The sequence below is a fragment of the Musa acuminata genome, chromosome BXJ2-6 (genome assembly GCF_036884655.1).
Source record: "Musa acuminata AAA Group cultivar baxijiao chromosome BXJ2-6, Cavendish_Baxijiao_AAA, whole genome shotgun sequence".
In the NCBI taxonomy this organism is placed as follows: domain Eukaryota; kingdom Viridiplantae; phylum Streptophyta; class Magnoliopsida; order Zingiberales; family Musaceae; genus Musa; species Musa acuminata.
Genome location: NC_088343.1, coordinates 16,054,809 through 16,070,599, shown reverse-complemented (window position 1 = coordinate 16,070,599; position 15,791 = coordinate 16,054,809). Strand labels below are relative to the sequence as shown.

The window sequence follows — 15,791 nt, the reverse complement described above, 5'->3', positions numbered from 1 at the left end:
TAAAAGATGAAATATGGAGCGAGGTACAAAGCTTTCTTTGGACAAAGGTCAAGGCATGAACTCTTATAAAGGTAAGAGTGGGATCATATTATTCTATGGGTTTCTCATTCTGATGGAGCAGACTCATCCTGTATGGTGCCAAAGATGAAGGGAGCTTCAAGGCACATGTATCTGATCTTGGAAAAGCATTTGATGGAAGAACTAAGACAACTCAACTTTCATAGACGAAGTTAGGGTCAAAAGGCCTTAGCATATGACAAGAGGATGTAGAGACAGATACTCTTTAATAATATATCATAGTGCTACCATTTGAGATGCCACGAAGGAAACGATGGGTAGCATAGATTGTGCCGGGGGGACAGAGGCCCAGGATCCAAATAATAGCACACCAACTTTAGTGAAGTCAATAGACTTGGGGAGCTGCTAAGCAATAGACTGTCCTAGAGTTGTGCTTTATTTGAGTGTGACTTGGGAGCGGGTGGATAAAGGTCGATTGCCAAAGGTGTGAACATAATTAGAGGTGGCAGAGGCCCTATGATGTGCTGTAAGAAGGTGAATCATAGTAGCTAACTCAACGCAAGGAGTGCAAACACTTCGAGTGTTTCAGAAGTATGAGCAAAGAATAGGCATAGACAAAGGCTAGTAACTAGCTTGATGCATGGAGTATAACTCTCGAGGAAGCGAACGAAGTTAACTTTTACCTTCTTAACTCTTAAGAGAATGGAAGAAACCATGTACCCTAATTCTCTTATTTATCTAGTAGAGAAGCTCTGCATAGGTTCAAAGGCCTTTCGAAGAAACTTAGCATAAGACAACAGTTGTCAAATCCTCACCAATGGTGATTGATGCTATTAAGAGTAGATTGTCCACTTCATTTTTTAATAGAATATCAATCGAAAGTGAAAGTAATGCGAACCTACTTAGATATGACAAGTAAGTCAAAGAGGAATCAATTGACAAATTTTATGGAGGAAAGACCCCAAAACCTTTAAAGTCTGCGAGGCGATATTCTTTAAAGCTCCAACAGACATCTACCAAATTCAAGTAGTATGAGACGTTTGAGAGATAGGCACATAACAAAAAAGATATTTTCCTCAATCTGAAAGATCCATAGGAACCAACAAGGATCAACATAACTCAATCGACCCCTCATCAGAATCAAAGTTATTGACGAGTTGAAACAGCGTGGTAGATCAAAGTTTGACTACTCAACAACAGTGGTGAAATGCAATTGGGATCCAAGAGACATGTTGCAGTTAGAGTAGAAGATTAAAAATTCAGGAAATGTGAGTATATGTAGTGTCTATAAAGGCTTCGACAAAGATGTCAAAGGAACAAGTGGGGAAGAATGTCATGGACAAAACTGTAAACATGGTTTTGTTGTAATGCTCATAAATGTTTGTCTTTCGGTTTTATTTATATTTTGCATATAGAGGACTGTAGGCTTGATAGCCCCATTTTAATTAGCTTTGATGGTTGTTTTAGGCTTGTAACTATAAATTTTGTGCAATCATCATGCAAAGACAAAATTATCCAAAAATAGGTCATCCAGGCAATCATTTTGGAGGTTTTTTAGCTCTACAGAATGGTGCAGAGTGTTAACCAATATATCACCTAGGAGCTACTCGAGTGACACATGGCTGGATGGGCCTTTGGGGTATTATCTCAGGTTGATTTATTGCATTGTTCTACAATAGTGTCATGTGGATATTTACGGGTACTTTAGTTCGTGGTGGATCACCTTGGACCCTTTGTCGTGTGATTATTCAGAGCTTGCGAAGTCCATATTTGTAATTGACTGTTAAGTGTTTGCTAAAATAGTTACTTATGGATCCTAAGTTAAATGCTTTCTCTAACCCGTCTTCTCTTTTATAGGTCCTTAAGGGACCACAAGAAGTTTTAGGGAGGCTGACCCTTCACGGATGGATACAGAAATGTGCCGCATGACTTAGGCAAAACCAGCTCAGTCCATAATAGTAAGTAGCATCGCTATGTAGCCAGCGGAATCGCCACAGGGCTAGGAATCATTAAAGACCATGACCCTAAAAAATACTATCATCGATAGTAAGATGCCTACGGTGGTCTATTGATCTAATGCAAAAAATCTCATGTTGCCCGCAAGCAGGTGATAGGACGGATTAAATAGAAAAATAGATCGATAATATATATAGATCATTTAATCATTGTAAATCAAAACCAATAGATCTAAGGTATTTAATTTTAAAAACTTAGCTTTAATGTCAATTGTAAGCATAAAAAACATAATATGCTACTATTATATAGAAAAATTTTAATGCTAAGATTAAAATCAAATTATAATATATCATATTTATGATATATACCTTTCGATGTCATTTATAAAAATCTTTATATAATTTGTAGGGGTACTGTCCTCAGATCCGAAAACCATAATGATGTCGGTCTAGAAGGAGAACCAAACTCGTCTTTTCCTCTCATCCTATCCTTCGTAGAATCACTATACTCAATAGATTAGGAATAAAAAGAGATGAAAAAAGATTTGTAATATATCAATAATGTCATGTATCTATATCTCCATACCTTTACACATTGTGTATATAGTTTGTAGGAGGTATGTCTATTTATAAGCAAAAGTAGGGAATCTATGTATATAATTAGGAGAGTCCCCCATCTCGCTTTCTAATGAATTTTATCATAATTAATTTTTTTTATTAATTGATAACTGTTATAGAGATTCAATAAAATTTATAATATATTTTATCTAATTAAATAAAACTAATTAATCTAAGACACATACTATCTTTACATCACCAACGACCCCAACGGCAACCATGGCCTCACATAATCTAAGAAAACTGATGTTTTCTTAAACAAATTCATTGTACAGGACACATTCTTCTCAGGTGCACAAGCAAGAGCACCAGCATTCAAATGAACAAGGAGGTCACAAGAAAGCAAGTTAGTTGTTTAGTTGCATGAGAACAAAAACTCAACAAGTGAAGTTCAACTTCAAATTATACAATAATTATTATGCTTCCAACTTGGCCCAACAGTGAAAACATGAGTATGAATAGACTAACAAACACTTACTGTTCTTGTGTCATCCCAGAATTGTACCCAAGGAATGCAGTGAGCTTGCAGGGGTTTTGTTGGTTCATCCTCGGGAAGGAAAGGACTCCACTGCATTGAGAAATAAAAAATTGTTCTTGTTGTTGTCAGAGTAAAGAATTTGAGTTCTTTACTCTGACACCTTTATCAAATAGATAAAAACCAAAAAGCAGTACATCACCTAAATGTCAAAACCCTGTTAAATCTGCACATATTATAAGTGAGACTTGCTTATGTAAATTCGCTCACCTACTGTAATGTTTTTACATGACAAAGATTGGGTTCCATATAGAGAATATAAAAGAAATTTCATGAGCAGCAGTATAATCAGAAAGTTAAAGCGATGTGCTAATATTTCGTGTAGACTCTCAGAAGTACAATCAGCTTGTAACAAATATAGGTGCAAAATGTAAGACCGGCTATCTTCCAATTGCCCATTCTGCCTGGACCATATAACCAGTAAATTAAAAAGGAATGCTACTACCTGATTTGGATCCAAAAATCCATTTTACATTAATATTTCATCAGCTTCTTCCTTCCATTTAAAATTTAAATCTTTGTTTCTGACAGACTGATATAAACAATAATAGTATGAGAAGAAGGCTTAGACTGTCCAATGAAACCATCCGAAGACAAACGACAGCATCATTGCCAACATTAATTAGAATGATAAGGAGCTAGCGATAACAAGCGAAAAAATACCAGTCAAAATAGAAAAAAAAATAGAGAATTGGATGAAAAAATAATTGAAAACACATACATAAATCAAAAATGATAATTTCTCTGTGATACCTTTTCCACGGTGACGAGATGCTCGCTTTCGTGGGAGGAACCCCAGTGACCTAGCCTTGGGTGCTCCAACTTCCGATGATATATCTTCTTTGCCCTGAATAAAATCAAGAACCAAACTTTGTAGAATGAGGAACATCTTATCAGTGCACAATTCCAAAACACGTAAAGAAGATACCAGGATCAAATTGTGAACTTATACTGCAAAAAAAAAGAAAATCAACAGAATCAGATGGATGAAAATGAAAGAGAACAAAATGCTTGTAAAATCAAGACTAAAAGCACAAATATCTACAGCCAACTTCCGAGGATCAAATATCCTAATCCAATTATTAAGAAAGATATTATTGAGAAAAATAAATTAAGATAAGATTATCATGATCCTCTCAATATTTTGATATTATATTATCATGATTCTAAATTATAAAGATTATGATAATATATTATTATGTTTCTATTAATAATGACAAACATGATCTCAACATGATATTCTATATAATGAAATAATTTTGATAAATAATTTATATTTATTATTGATTGAGAAAATCATATAATTATCATATTTTATGATTTTTTTTGTGTATATAAATTCATACATACTATCAATAAGAATTCAAACTAGTCATTACTCTCATGGTATTAGAGCCACAATCATTACCTCCTCCTATGTTGTGGTTGCAGGTAACGGTGAAACTTCTATAATAAGCCTCTCTTTCTTATGAGCTGTTTTTGATACTTTCTTCTCTACTTTTCAATATGATCGGTAATACCTCTTTAACCAGTCACTCATTTTATATCATTATGAAGTCTTTCTCTTGAAAATACTCATCTCCACTAAAGTTATAGTTCAAAATCCTTTCAAACTCACATCCATAAGCTATATCTTTTGGTATGCTCAATTTTATTTTCTTTTAATCGGTTGCGATCTTATGAGTTATATAGATAGTCCCATTATTTGACCTCCATAAATGATTAGAGAGGATAATCTTGAAGTTGTCAATCCTAAACATACTTTTTGGATTCGTTAAGATCTTTTTAGAAGTGTTATCATTCTCTCCCTCAAATCATTATCTACATAATATTTACAAAATTCTTTTATAAAGTGTGGTCCAAGCTTATAATAATGTATGCTAATCAATCTCGTGGTCGCCTCATGCAACTTCAAGAAACTCTCTATATACAATCTATCAAAACTCAAGTCGATGCACTTGTTATGGTTGATTCACCTTTTGATTATGAAGAGATCATTTTTCATATATTAAATGGTCTTGATTTAGATTACAAGGAGATCTCGGTTGTAATTTGTGCTTGTAATAGTCCTATATCTTTTGAAGAACTTCATGATAAGCATTCTGACTATGAAGCTTATTTTAAATAAGAGTCACTATCTTTTGATATTGCTTCTATCATTATTAATTTTGCTAACGAAGCTAATTCTAGTAATAAAGGCAAGATTCACAACTAGCAAGATAACCATCTAAATAATCATTCTGGAGACAACATGTAATAATGCTATAACAAAAGTATTAAGAAATCCGATTAACAATTCAAACATTAAAGTCACTTATCAAATACGTGACATACAAGATCACATTGCTAAGAAATTTCGGTGCTTGTAAGCTTTCGTTACATGGATATTTCAACTTTCAAACCTATCTTATTTTACATATCTTGCTACACCACCTATTTGATTTTCATTACTATCGTCGTGTGCTCATTTTCCTGCTCAATCCTTTCAACCTTCATCAAATTAACTTGTTGATTTTAGGACTTCTCATTATGTCACGTCTAACTTGAATAATATATTTTTTCGTTCACATTATAATAGTCTAAATGATGACAAAGGTCTTAAAATAACTGGTTCTGCAAACTTTTTCTCTTTCTCAAATTTTTTTTTACATTATAATGTTCTTTGTGCTCAAGAAGAACCTACTATTTGTTTCTAAATTATATTTTTTAATAATATTTTTATTAAATTCGTACCCTCTTTATTTATTAAAAAGTATCTTAACATGGGAGTACATCTAATAGAGAGGCTAAATAGAAATGAAGCTTATGAGTAGCCAACTCATCCAAAACCAATTTTGCTTTAGCCACCATCATGGCTCTAATTCAAGAATGACAAAATCGCTTATAACTTTCTTTTTTTTTAATTCTAAATAATATTGTTCGTTCTTATAATTTACCTTCATTATCATCATCTTGACATTCTTTTGGTGTAATTTATGCAAATGCAATAAAATGCACAAGCTTCCATTTTCTACATCATCTCTCACAAGCAATTCGCCTCTTAAACTTATATATTCTGATGTTTGAAATCCTTCACCAGTATAATCTCATGATGAATTTAACTATTATTTTATTTTTATTAATCATTTTATAAAGTATATATAGTTATTTCTCATAAAACAGAAATATAAAGTATTTAACATTTTTTCTATGTTTAAACTTATTGTTGAAAAGTTCTTTCAATGATCTATTATTTCATTTTACTATAATGGTGAATTTCATAAGCTTCATAATTTTTTTTAAAACTGAATCTCTCATTTTCTCACCCTTATATATACTTATAAACATAATGAGACCATAGAATATCATTATTAGCACATCGTCCAAACTGTTCTTATACTCCTTACTCAAGCTTCCTTACCTCTTTAATTTTGGTCTCATACATTTACCACATCAACTTATTTTATTAACTTCAATATGGTTTCACCATTTGAAAAATTATTTGGATCTACTCCTAACTATAGTAAATTACATATATTTAGATGTTTATGTTATCCATAATTAAAACCTTATACTCATAACAAACTGGAAGCCCAATCAAAATTATGTATTTTTCTTGGATATTATACTAATCAAAGTGCATTTAAATATTTTGATCTATCAACCAAAAGAATTTTCATTGCTCGCCATGTTGATTTTATGGAATATATTTTTCCTTATAAATCACTTAACTCCTTTTTACCTAGACTAACTTTTAATAACTTTATTGATTTAGTCTCCCAAATTCTTGAGTCACCTCATATTATCATTCTTGTTTAGTTTAAAATATTAACCCTACTCACTAATCTAAATACTTTATTCACTCAGTCCATACTCCTACTAGGTCTTTCCCCGATCGTGTATGATGAACAATAAGTTACCTCATCCATCCAATTGCCTCATGAGTGTCACACACTAAGAGAATTCACAATATGGTTTGGTTTCAATATCTTTTATTTTAAATTCTTCTTATCCAATATATCCTAGAGATGCCATTGACCCTATACTAATTCATCCGATGGTACTAGATATAAAAATCAAGTCTTTAAACTAAATAAATATTTTTTTTTATTTTGGTAAAATAATCTAAAAATTTTATTTCTCAGCCTTCTACTATTTACCAAGCTTTAAAAATTTTTGAATGACAAACAATAATGTTTGAAAAATATAATTCTTTATTACAGAATGATACATGGGACTTAGTCTCATCCCATCTAAGTCAAAACCTTATAGAGTGCAAATAAATTTTTTTTATCAAACCAAATCTTGATAGGTCCATTAACTAATGAAAATAATAGAAGATAAGAATAATTATTGAAGAAGCTTTATTGAATAAGTAAAAAAGATGTCCCTCTCCTATTTATACAGATTAGGAGGAAGAATTTCCTTCAATATAATACCAATCTTGGATCGATGAAAAAATGGTTTACGAGCGAGAGTCGTGAGTAAAGCAAGAGCAAATCACTGTTGCTACTACGATTGCTATTGTTGTGAGGGCACAGGCGTTCCTTTCGTTCTCCTTAAGTCCGCCTTTCGTTCTCCTTAAGTCCACCAACTGTTGGCAGATCAACAAAGACTATCGCGGTGAGGAAGATGAGGATTGACTGTGGAGCCTCTTAGGCAAGAGCGAAGCTTCACTTTTCTCACTACTCTGATACCATGATGAAAATAATAGAAGATAAGAACAATTATTAAAGAAGCTTTATTGAAGAAGTAAAAAAACTTAAATACATTAAGATGTCCCTCTTCTATTTATAGAGATTAGGAGGAAGGATTTCCCTCAACAAAGATTTTCCTCAACAGAATAGAGAGATTTCCTCATATAGTTGGGGAAATCTTATCTTCTATCATTAACTAGTATAACTAGTATAAAGCAAAACTTGTTGCAAAGGAATTCATCAATGTCTAGGCCTTGAATATCATGATACCTTTAGCTTAGTTGTGAAGCCAATAATAATTTATATTATTTTATATCTTATTTTGTCTAACAATTAGGGATTTCAATAGTTGGAAGTGAATAATATATTTTTTCCTAGTCATATTTTAGAGGATGTATTTATGAGGTAACATCCAGATTTTATTGATCATAATCTTCCTCAACATGTCTATAAGTTACATAAGACTCTTTATGGTCTAAATAGACCCCTCAAGCTTAGTATAATGAAGTTCGAACACATCTAATCTTAGTTGAATTTTATAATTTTTAATCTAATTATTTATTATTTATTTATTCTCATAAAGGCATAATCATATTTTTACTAGTTTATGTGGATGAATTAATTATTATTGGTAATAAATAAGTAATAATTTATTTATTTATTTAGTAGCTTGAAAATAAGTATTCTATCAAAGATCTTGAGTCCCTCAATTATTTTTTTAGTGTTCAAGTCATTGACACAGTAAATGATCTATATTTTTTTATTGTACCAAAATACTTAAGACTAATATAATTATTATACCAATCTCTACTAGTATTCAGCTTATCATATTTGATAGTGCTAATCTCAATGGCACCACTGAATATCGTAAGTTGTTGGCAATCGATAATATTTGACATTCACTTATCTATACATTACATATGTAGTAAATAAATTATCTTAATTTATGTACAAGCTTACTTCTAACCAGTAGATAACCATTGAATGTCTTATCCGGTACTTAAAAGGTACTATTGATCATAGTTTATTTCTTCGAAAGGATTCTTCTCTATTACTTCATTTATTTTTGGATGTTGATTGAGTAGGTAATAAGAATGATATGATAACTACTAGTGTTTATGTCATATTTTTTAATTATAATATAATCTTTTAGAGTTTCAAGAAATAATATTATATTATAAGAAATAATGCTATGTTGAATATCGAGAAGTTGCTTTTATAATGGCTTAACTATGTTGGATTCAATCATTACTATATGAGTTATTTATTATAATATTTGATCCTCCATCTATATATTTTGATAATATCGAGACATCTCCATATGTCTCTTATGTCTTAGCTTCTGATCAATTTGTGGATGCTCTTGCCAAGCTTTTATCTTGCTAGCAATTCCTTCTATTTTAGTCCAAGATCGATGTCTTTGATGGGAGCACCATTTTACGATGGTATATTAGAAAAGATATTATTTAAAAAATAAATTATGATAAGATTATTATGATCCTCTCAATATCTTGATACTATATTATCATTATTTTAAATCAAAAAAATTATGATAATATTTTCTCAATATTATATTAATAATGAGGATCATGATCTCAAGGTGATCTCTTATAGTATAAAATAATTTAAATAAATATTTTATATTTATTGTTGATTGAGAAAATTATATAATTATAATATTTTGTAATATTTCATATCCACTATAAATAAAAATTTAAACAAATCATTTCTTTCACTAATAACATTTGGAAGAGAAGACGATTAGAATAAATTCGGAAGAGGAAACAAATGACGAAAACAAGCGCTTGGATCAAAGCAATGACATTTGGTTTCTTACCGTAGAGTTGGGATTAATCAAAAATGACAAAAAGCCCTTCCCTTTTCACGAATTCCTATGCACCACCTGTGTGATCATCATCATGCCGCACCGATCTTAGCGCATGAAACAGCGACGAGACTTATGGTGACCGTTGGATTTGGCTTAGCTCCGTCTGATGGCATCGTCTACCAACTCGTACTTCCCATTAGCACAAAGTCTAAGCTAAGTCGTTGCCAACCTTCCCTCTCCCCCTTAAGAAAGAATATAATACTTGAGTAATAGTAGTATATTATAATGCAATCTATATTGTAGATATCAGCAGCACATAAATTGCCACTGAACATTTTACTGCGCACTGGATGTCTTTTATCACCAGATTCCCTGCACACACATTTGTATTACCTGTAAAGTTCTTAAGAAAAGGAGGTCCAGATTGGAACCAAACAAGCACCAGCTCAGGGGATAATAAATGTAATCTCATCGAAACAAAGAACAAAAACACAAATGATGTACTTGGTTATGAATTTAGACAACAAACAAAAACTAAAACCACACTGCTTTAGATCTTGGTCACAGAGAGAGCGAGAGAGAGAGAGAGAGAGAGAGAGAGAGAGAGAGAGCACTGTTTATAGATATTCTACAGTACGATGAGCAAAACTTAGAGCATTTATGTTTTGGGAACAAGATGTAACAGAACACATTGCATCAATACATGCATAGGGCATCCCAAGATGACATTAGAAAAAGAAGATATTAGTCTTCAAGAAATGAACAATATCTCTTGCTGGTCTGATAAAAGGGCACTTGAAAACACACAAACTATATAGTCAACAAAGACGTTTTCCGGTTGACTCATTAATCTATTGCGATGATCAAAAAGCCGACAGATATATACATGAGGAAAACAGGGTACAGGGCCAAAGCTTTCCTTCGTGGGTTAACGGCTGCGCTCATAAATGGATATGCTGCCCAGGAGCTCCATGCCAATGTTATTGAGACCACAACTATCTTGATTACAACATTATCTTTCAGCATGCAGATCAAGGCTCCAATATCCAAAGGAAAGAGGCAGTAGCCAAGAAGACTGAGACTTTGGAAGAAGATGATGTGACCACCCTGTTATAGTAAGAGAACACGTTCCAAAACAAAAATCTTGGTACTCATGCTACAAATGGAGAAAACACATTCCACACAAGAGCTGCTTACCAGGAGCAAAACATTCAAAGTCAGAATTACAGCACCAGCAGCAAGGACAGCAAATGCAACAGCAAAGACTTCAGACTACAACAAACAAAAAGAAGATGCATCAGATACAAGTCATTGGCACATGGAGCTTCGAGCTAGTGCATTTAAAGTTGTGGCACTAAAGGAAACACATATACAAGGGAAGCAGTCATAACTCTGTTGAATTTGATATAGTAACCTTTTTGGGCTTGTATTATTTTCAGAAAACACAATATTTTCAAACCTCAATGACTAATCTTATATGTAAAGATTTCTAAGAATGTGAAGAGGAACAGGAAGCATATAATTTCACAAATAGTACAGTATACAAAAATGTGAATGAATCAATTCTTGGAATTTCTTGCACCTTAAAATCCCTGATTGAAGCTTTCACTTATTCCACTCAGACCTCAAAAACAGAGTGCACTTCCTGAATTATAAACTTAAAAAAAAACACTACATTAGGAAATAAGAGCCCTTTTCCAGGCTTCAGCTCAACAAGAATATTATTAGAATTTTCTCATGAAAGAACACCGAAAATATTGGCAAGTGGGTTGGATACTCCAATCTACCTTGATGTGAAACCAAATCAAACATTTGATCCACGTCTCGTGCAGTTGGCTTTTGCCTTGAGTTCATTTCATATTTTCTTCTGAAACTTATTATTCACCAATTCATCATTTTTGTTTTTAGTCTGAATGCTCTAATCAGAACATCTAATATCATATTATTTGATCAATGAAAGAAGAGTGGCATCCACAGCACTCATTTTGCTTCTTGTCTTCTAAGATCTACTTAATGCAGATTAAGAATACAAGAGCCCATTTTTCAGTCACCAGAACTTCATAATCATAACAAGTATGTTAATTGTTAACCCAATTCTCACACTTTGCAAGGCACATCGAAGATGTGAATACATGGCTGCAGAGGAATGTAAGTATTGCACAAACAGTATATAAAAGAACCCAGTATAATGCAAAAAGTATTCTGTTCACCGGAGTAAAGGTTAAATACATGCTGTGGACCTGTCAAGGATTGGTTATAAAGTGATTTCTTGGAGATTGTCATATATCATACTTAAAGCTCCATCTTAGTCCTATCTGTAGACAGTTAAGACACTGCTCCTGACCCTTGTCGCACATAATTTGCACCTGGCTGCAGCACTAGCCTTGCACTACTATTGTGGCATCTGAACCAGGTTCCTCGCCATATCACCATCCACAACTCCATAGTCAATCAGGATCATGTCAAAGTCTAAGCCTCATCAACAAGTTTGCCCATTCATTGAATTATTTTTCTCCAGCAATGACAAGTTGGAAGTCCTTGGAAGACCAGGATGCTCTATTAGGGAGAGTCTGGTACAGAGAGGAGATTGGACAGTAGTCTGAAACTCTCTTGGGGCATGCAAGCGGTGTCATTTATAACAAAGACCTAAAAATCTTAAAGATGATCTTTATTCATCTCAAAGGCATTAAAGTCTCAGACATCAATTCATATATTTAATACCAAAAGTTGAGGACAAATTAGAAGCCTATATAGCGACGATGACCAATGTTTCTCTCAAATTCAAAATAAAAATAAAATTGTTAGCTATCTTAGCAATTCAATCCAAAAAAAAGAATACTTCAACTTGTTTGGGTAACACGAGAAAGGAAAACACAATTTACACACAAAAGAGAGAATATGTTGATTATGCTGTCTATTCTGTCGGTGCAAGAAAAATCAATGATGACCTCATGAGTACCAAGAAAAGAGAACTCAGTGCAGTCTTGATAGTATCTGGGTGATCAGAATTTGCTTGCATACCAAGTTATCAAATTAAGTCCTAGAGTCTTACTTGGGACTAGATTTGATCAAGCTGTCTTGTTTCAGTAAAATTGCAGATATAAAATTAATTGGCCTACACTGAAGATACTTTGAGCTAAATTAGGCATCCAATTAAAAATATTTAATTGTTATTTTTGACTTCCATTCAAGGAAACCTGCAGTAAATATATGTTTTGTTATTATTCTTTAACTGTCATGTCAAAGAACCTAATTAAATAATTAGAAGTTTGGTGTCGGGGGAAGGGAATCATTGTATGCGATCTTACAAGCATTGAGGTTGTTTTCATGGCTCAAACATCACAGAGGAGCAATCTTATGTTTTACCAAGTCTCAACCAGGAAAGAGATATGTGGAAAAGTGAGAATGTCAATCATAATTTCCAAATATGACAAAAATGTTGTAACTCGTTTAATTGTAGGATATTGGTGTTTCAAAAGAGCTGCTCTTTCATAGATAAAAAATTCTTAAAGAAATATATGGTGTTAAATGGTGAATTCCCCAGTATTTACAGCTTTCGTAAATTTTTACAAAGTGGCTCTAAACTTACTTTATTTTGGACAGAATAGATTATTAAATTGATGGAACTTGAAAGCCACTGACATTTGGAAAGTTTGGCCCTCACTGACTGTTTGTGTTGGCAATGCTCAAAATCATAGTGCAAAAGGAATTTCGTGATGCATGGTAGGGTGCAGATTGTGTAGCAACATAGCACATATTTGATAAACATGAGTCTTTACATATAATATCTACAACACTTCTTCCCATTTGTGGTACTTAAGCAACTCTGGAAAATATCTACCGAATGGCCAACAGTCAATATCATAGCCAATCCTTCATCTGAAAACTGGAAACAAATGGTAAATATCTTCGCCATTAGGAATAGTGAAAGCTATTTTTTACAATATAATCTTCACATAAGGAGTAAAAGCCTTGGTACTGCCTATTCAGTTAGGAAAATTTAGGTTATTGTCCATTGCTTATCTGTTTAATGAAGACCATAAACATCATGATCATCTCACTAATTCAATGACAAAGTAGTCACCTTTGTTAAAATCCTTCAAGAAAATTTTTATCTCATGAATTAATTTGGAATAAGGGGTTCCACACAATAACAAATCCCAATGTGCGTAAAGGCCATGACCTAATGAATCAGAAATCTCATGATGGACAACAAAAAGGAAGAGAACAATGGACCTACAGTCTACGGTCATTTGACTTATTGGGTATTCATGTCTTGTCGAGAACCTCATAGAAAACTGCATCAATCTAGCAACAAAGATTTTGACCCGACCTCATTATCTTTAGTGTTTCCATTTCACCACAGTTACTCATCAAATGCTGATCCATCATAACAAAGAAAATATCTGAAAGGCGTCCTCATCACCACGATAATCCAAGATTTAAGCAAGCGCGTGATCAATGAAAGTTGAAACAAGGCAAGAAAATAGTTCACCAAGATCCAGCATTTAGTTACCTTCTTCACGGATGCCGACCATGACAGGACGAGCCCCAGGAAGATGATGAAGAAGAACGGTCCCCATAGATCCCAATCCCTCAGCGCCTTCCCGGGATCCTCTCTGAACGGGTTAGGGAACACCACCAGCTTCAGATTGCTCACGATCCGCGACAGATCCCGCTTCACCGTGTCCAACACGGGCTCCGTGAGGGTGTCGGGCGGCGACCCGAAGCCATCGGCGGCGATGCCAACGCCCAGGCGGGAGCCAGCGGCGGTGGGAGTGATCGGGAGCGGAGGAGGGGTTGGGGCGGTGGAGGACGGCACCTTCTGGTAGGAGGGCACGGGCGGGGGAGCGGCGGAGGGAACGAAGGAGACAGGGATGGAGGCGCGGGGAGGGCTGGGGGGCCGGGCGGGGAGGACGGTGACGGGGTGAGAGCCGGCGTTGATGAGGTTCTCAATCTCGTCGATGTCGGACTGGGCGGAGGAGTGGAGGGGGATGGTGTCGCCGTGCGACATCTTGCCACGGGCCGCGGCAATGTGCGGCGGAACCGCCGGATCGAAGGAGGAGGAGGAGCGAGAGCGCGCGAGCGAGCGAGCGAGCGAGAGAGAGAGAGAGAGAGAGAGAGAGAGAGAGAATGGGAAGGGACACGGAGCGACGATTTGGGATCTCGATCGAACCGAGGGAAGGGGGAGGGGGGAATTAACATTTGTTTTTTACCTTGGCCTCATTTTGCATTTTTTCCTCGTTTATGCCCTGAAATTATTTTAATTCAACGGGGTATTATTGCAGGGTGAATTTTTTACAATTCTACGGGTCATTATAATTCTACTTACCTGAGGCTGATCCGACACGACCACATAAACATCCATGAAACTGAATGTACTAAGATGTCAATTTTGAAAGTATATATAGAATATACTGTCCAACCTAAATCAATGATCGAACAAATCGGATCTACGGATCAATTTCATCATTTCTTACCGGTCCCTAAACCAAATCAGACCACTCGGCTCGAGTATGGAAAATATTTTCTTTTGTTTCAAACTATGTTATAATAAATAATAGGTTTAGAATAGTTGAGAAATCATATTCTCGCTATCATCTAATTTAAAATTAATGGATAATATTACATATTTTATTAAAATAATATACGTGTAATCGATCTTTAACTATTGGGATTTCACTACTTATTATTGTTGAATCTCGTATTTTGATGATGAAACCAATTGATAATTGTGTTTATGTTTTAATCTATGTTTTGAGTGACGCAGGTTGCTTCGATCAGGATGAGACAATTAAAGCAGGAAAAATCATGCTGGGCTAGAGGAACATGTCAGAAGATTGAACGTTAGGCCGGTGGATCGGTCGACGTATCGACAAAAGGCTTCAAGCCGTGGATTCGGGCATCGGGACAAGAAGAGCGGGTTTTACGCCAAGTATATCGGAGTTGCGGAGTCAACTGACCGATTGGGCAATAAGCCGTAGGAGAGGATGATGCACCGAAGAATCGGATGAAGCATCGAGGGACTAATGACATACCAAACAACTTGATTAATGCTTAGTATTAATTGTCTAGATCGAAGTTTATTTTACATATGCAGGATTAACTACGATGGCAGTAAGACACGCAGCAGGAGTTGCATCGGAGTCAAGACCATGATC

At 34.5% G+C, this 15,791-nt stretch overlaps 1 protein-coding gene across 1 annotated transcript; it reads right to left on the bottom strand.

Annotated features, from left to right (window-relative positions):
* Positions 1-10,358: 10,358 nt before the first annotated feature.
* LOC135615104 (protein YIP4b-like) lies at positions 10,359-14,805 on the bottom strand. Its single transcript, XM_065113165.1, has 3 exons — positions 14,147-14,805; positions 10,828-10,902; positions 10,359-10,737 (listed from the first exon to the last, which is right to left on the bottom strand). Exons 1-3 carry the CDS (start codon positions 14,642-14,644, stop codon positions 10,477-10,479), a joined length of 834 nt encoding a protein of 277 aa, XP_064969237.1. The 5' UTR covers positions 14,645-14,805; the 3' UTR covers positions 10,359-10,476.
* Positions 14,806-15,791: the final 986 nt, after the last annotated feature.

Bases quoted from the DNA above. Each gene is read 5' to 3' on its own strand.
- LOC135615104 (XM_065113165.1), bottom strand. From the start codon at position 14,644: ATGTCGCACGGCGACACCATCCCCCTCCACTCCTCCGCCCAGTCCGAC. The intron at 10,903-14,146 runs GTAACTAAATGC...TGTTTGTTGTAG, and splicing joins GGTCGGCATCCGTGAAGAAG to TCTGAAGTCTTTGCTGTTGC. The intron at 10,738-10,827 runs GTAAGCAGCTCT...TTACTATAACAG, and splicing joins CTTTGAATGTTTTGCTCCTG to GGTGGTCACATCATCTTCTT.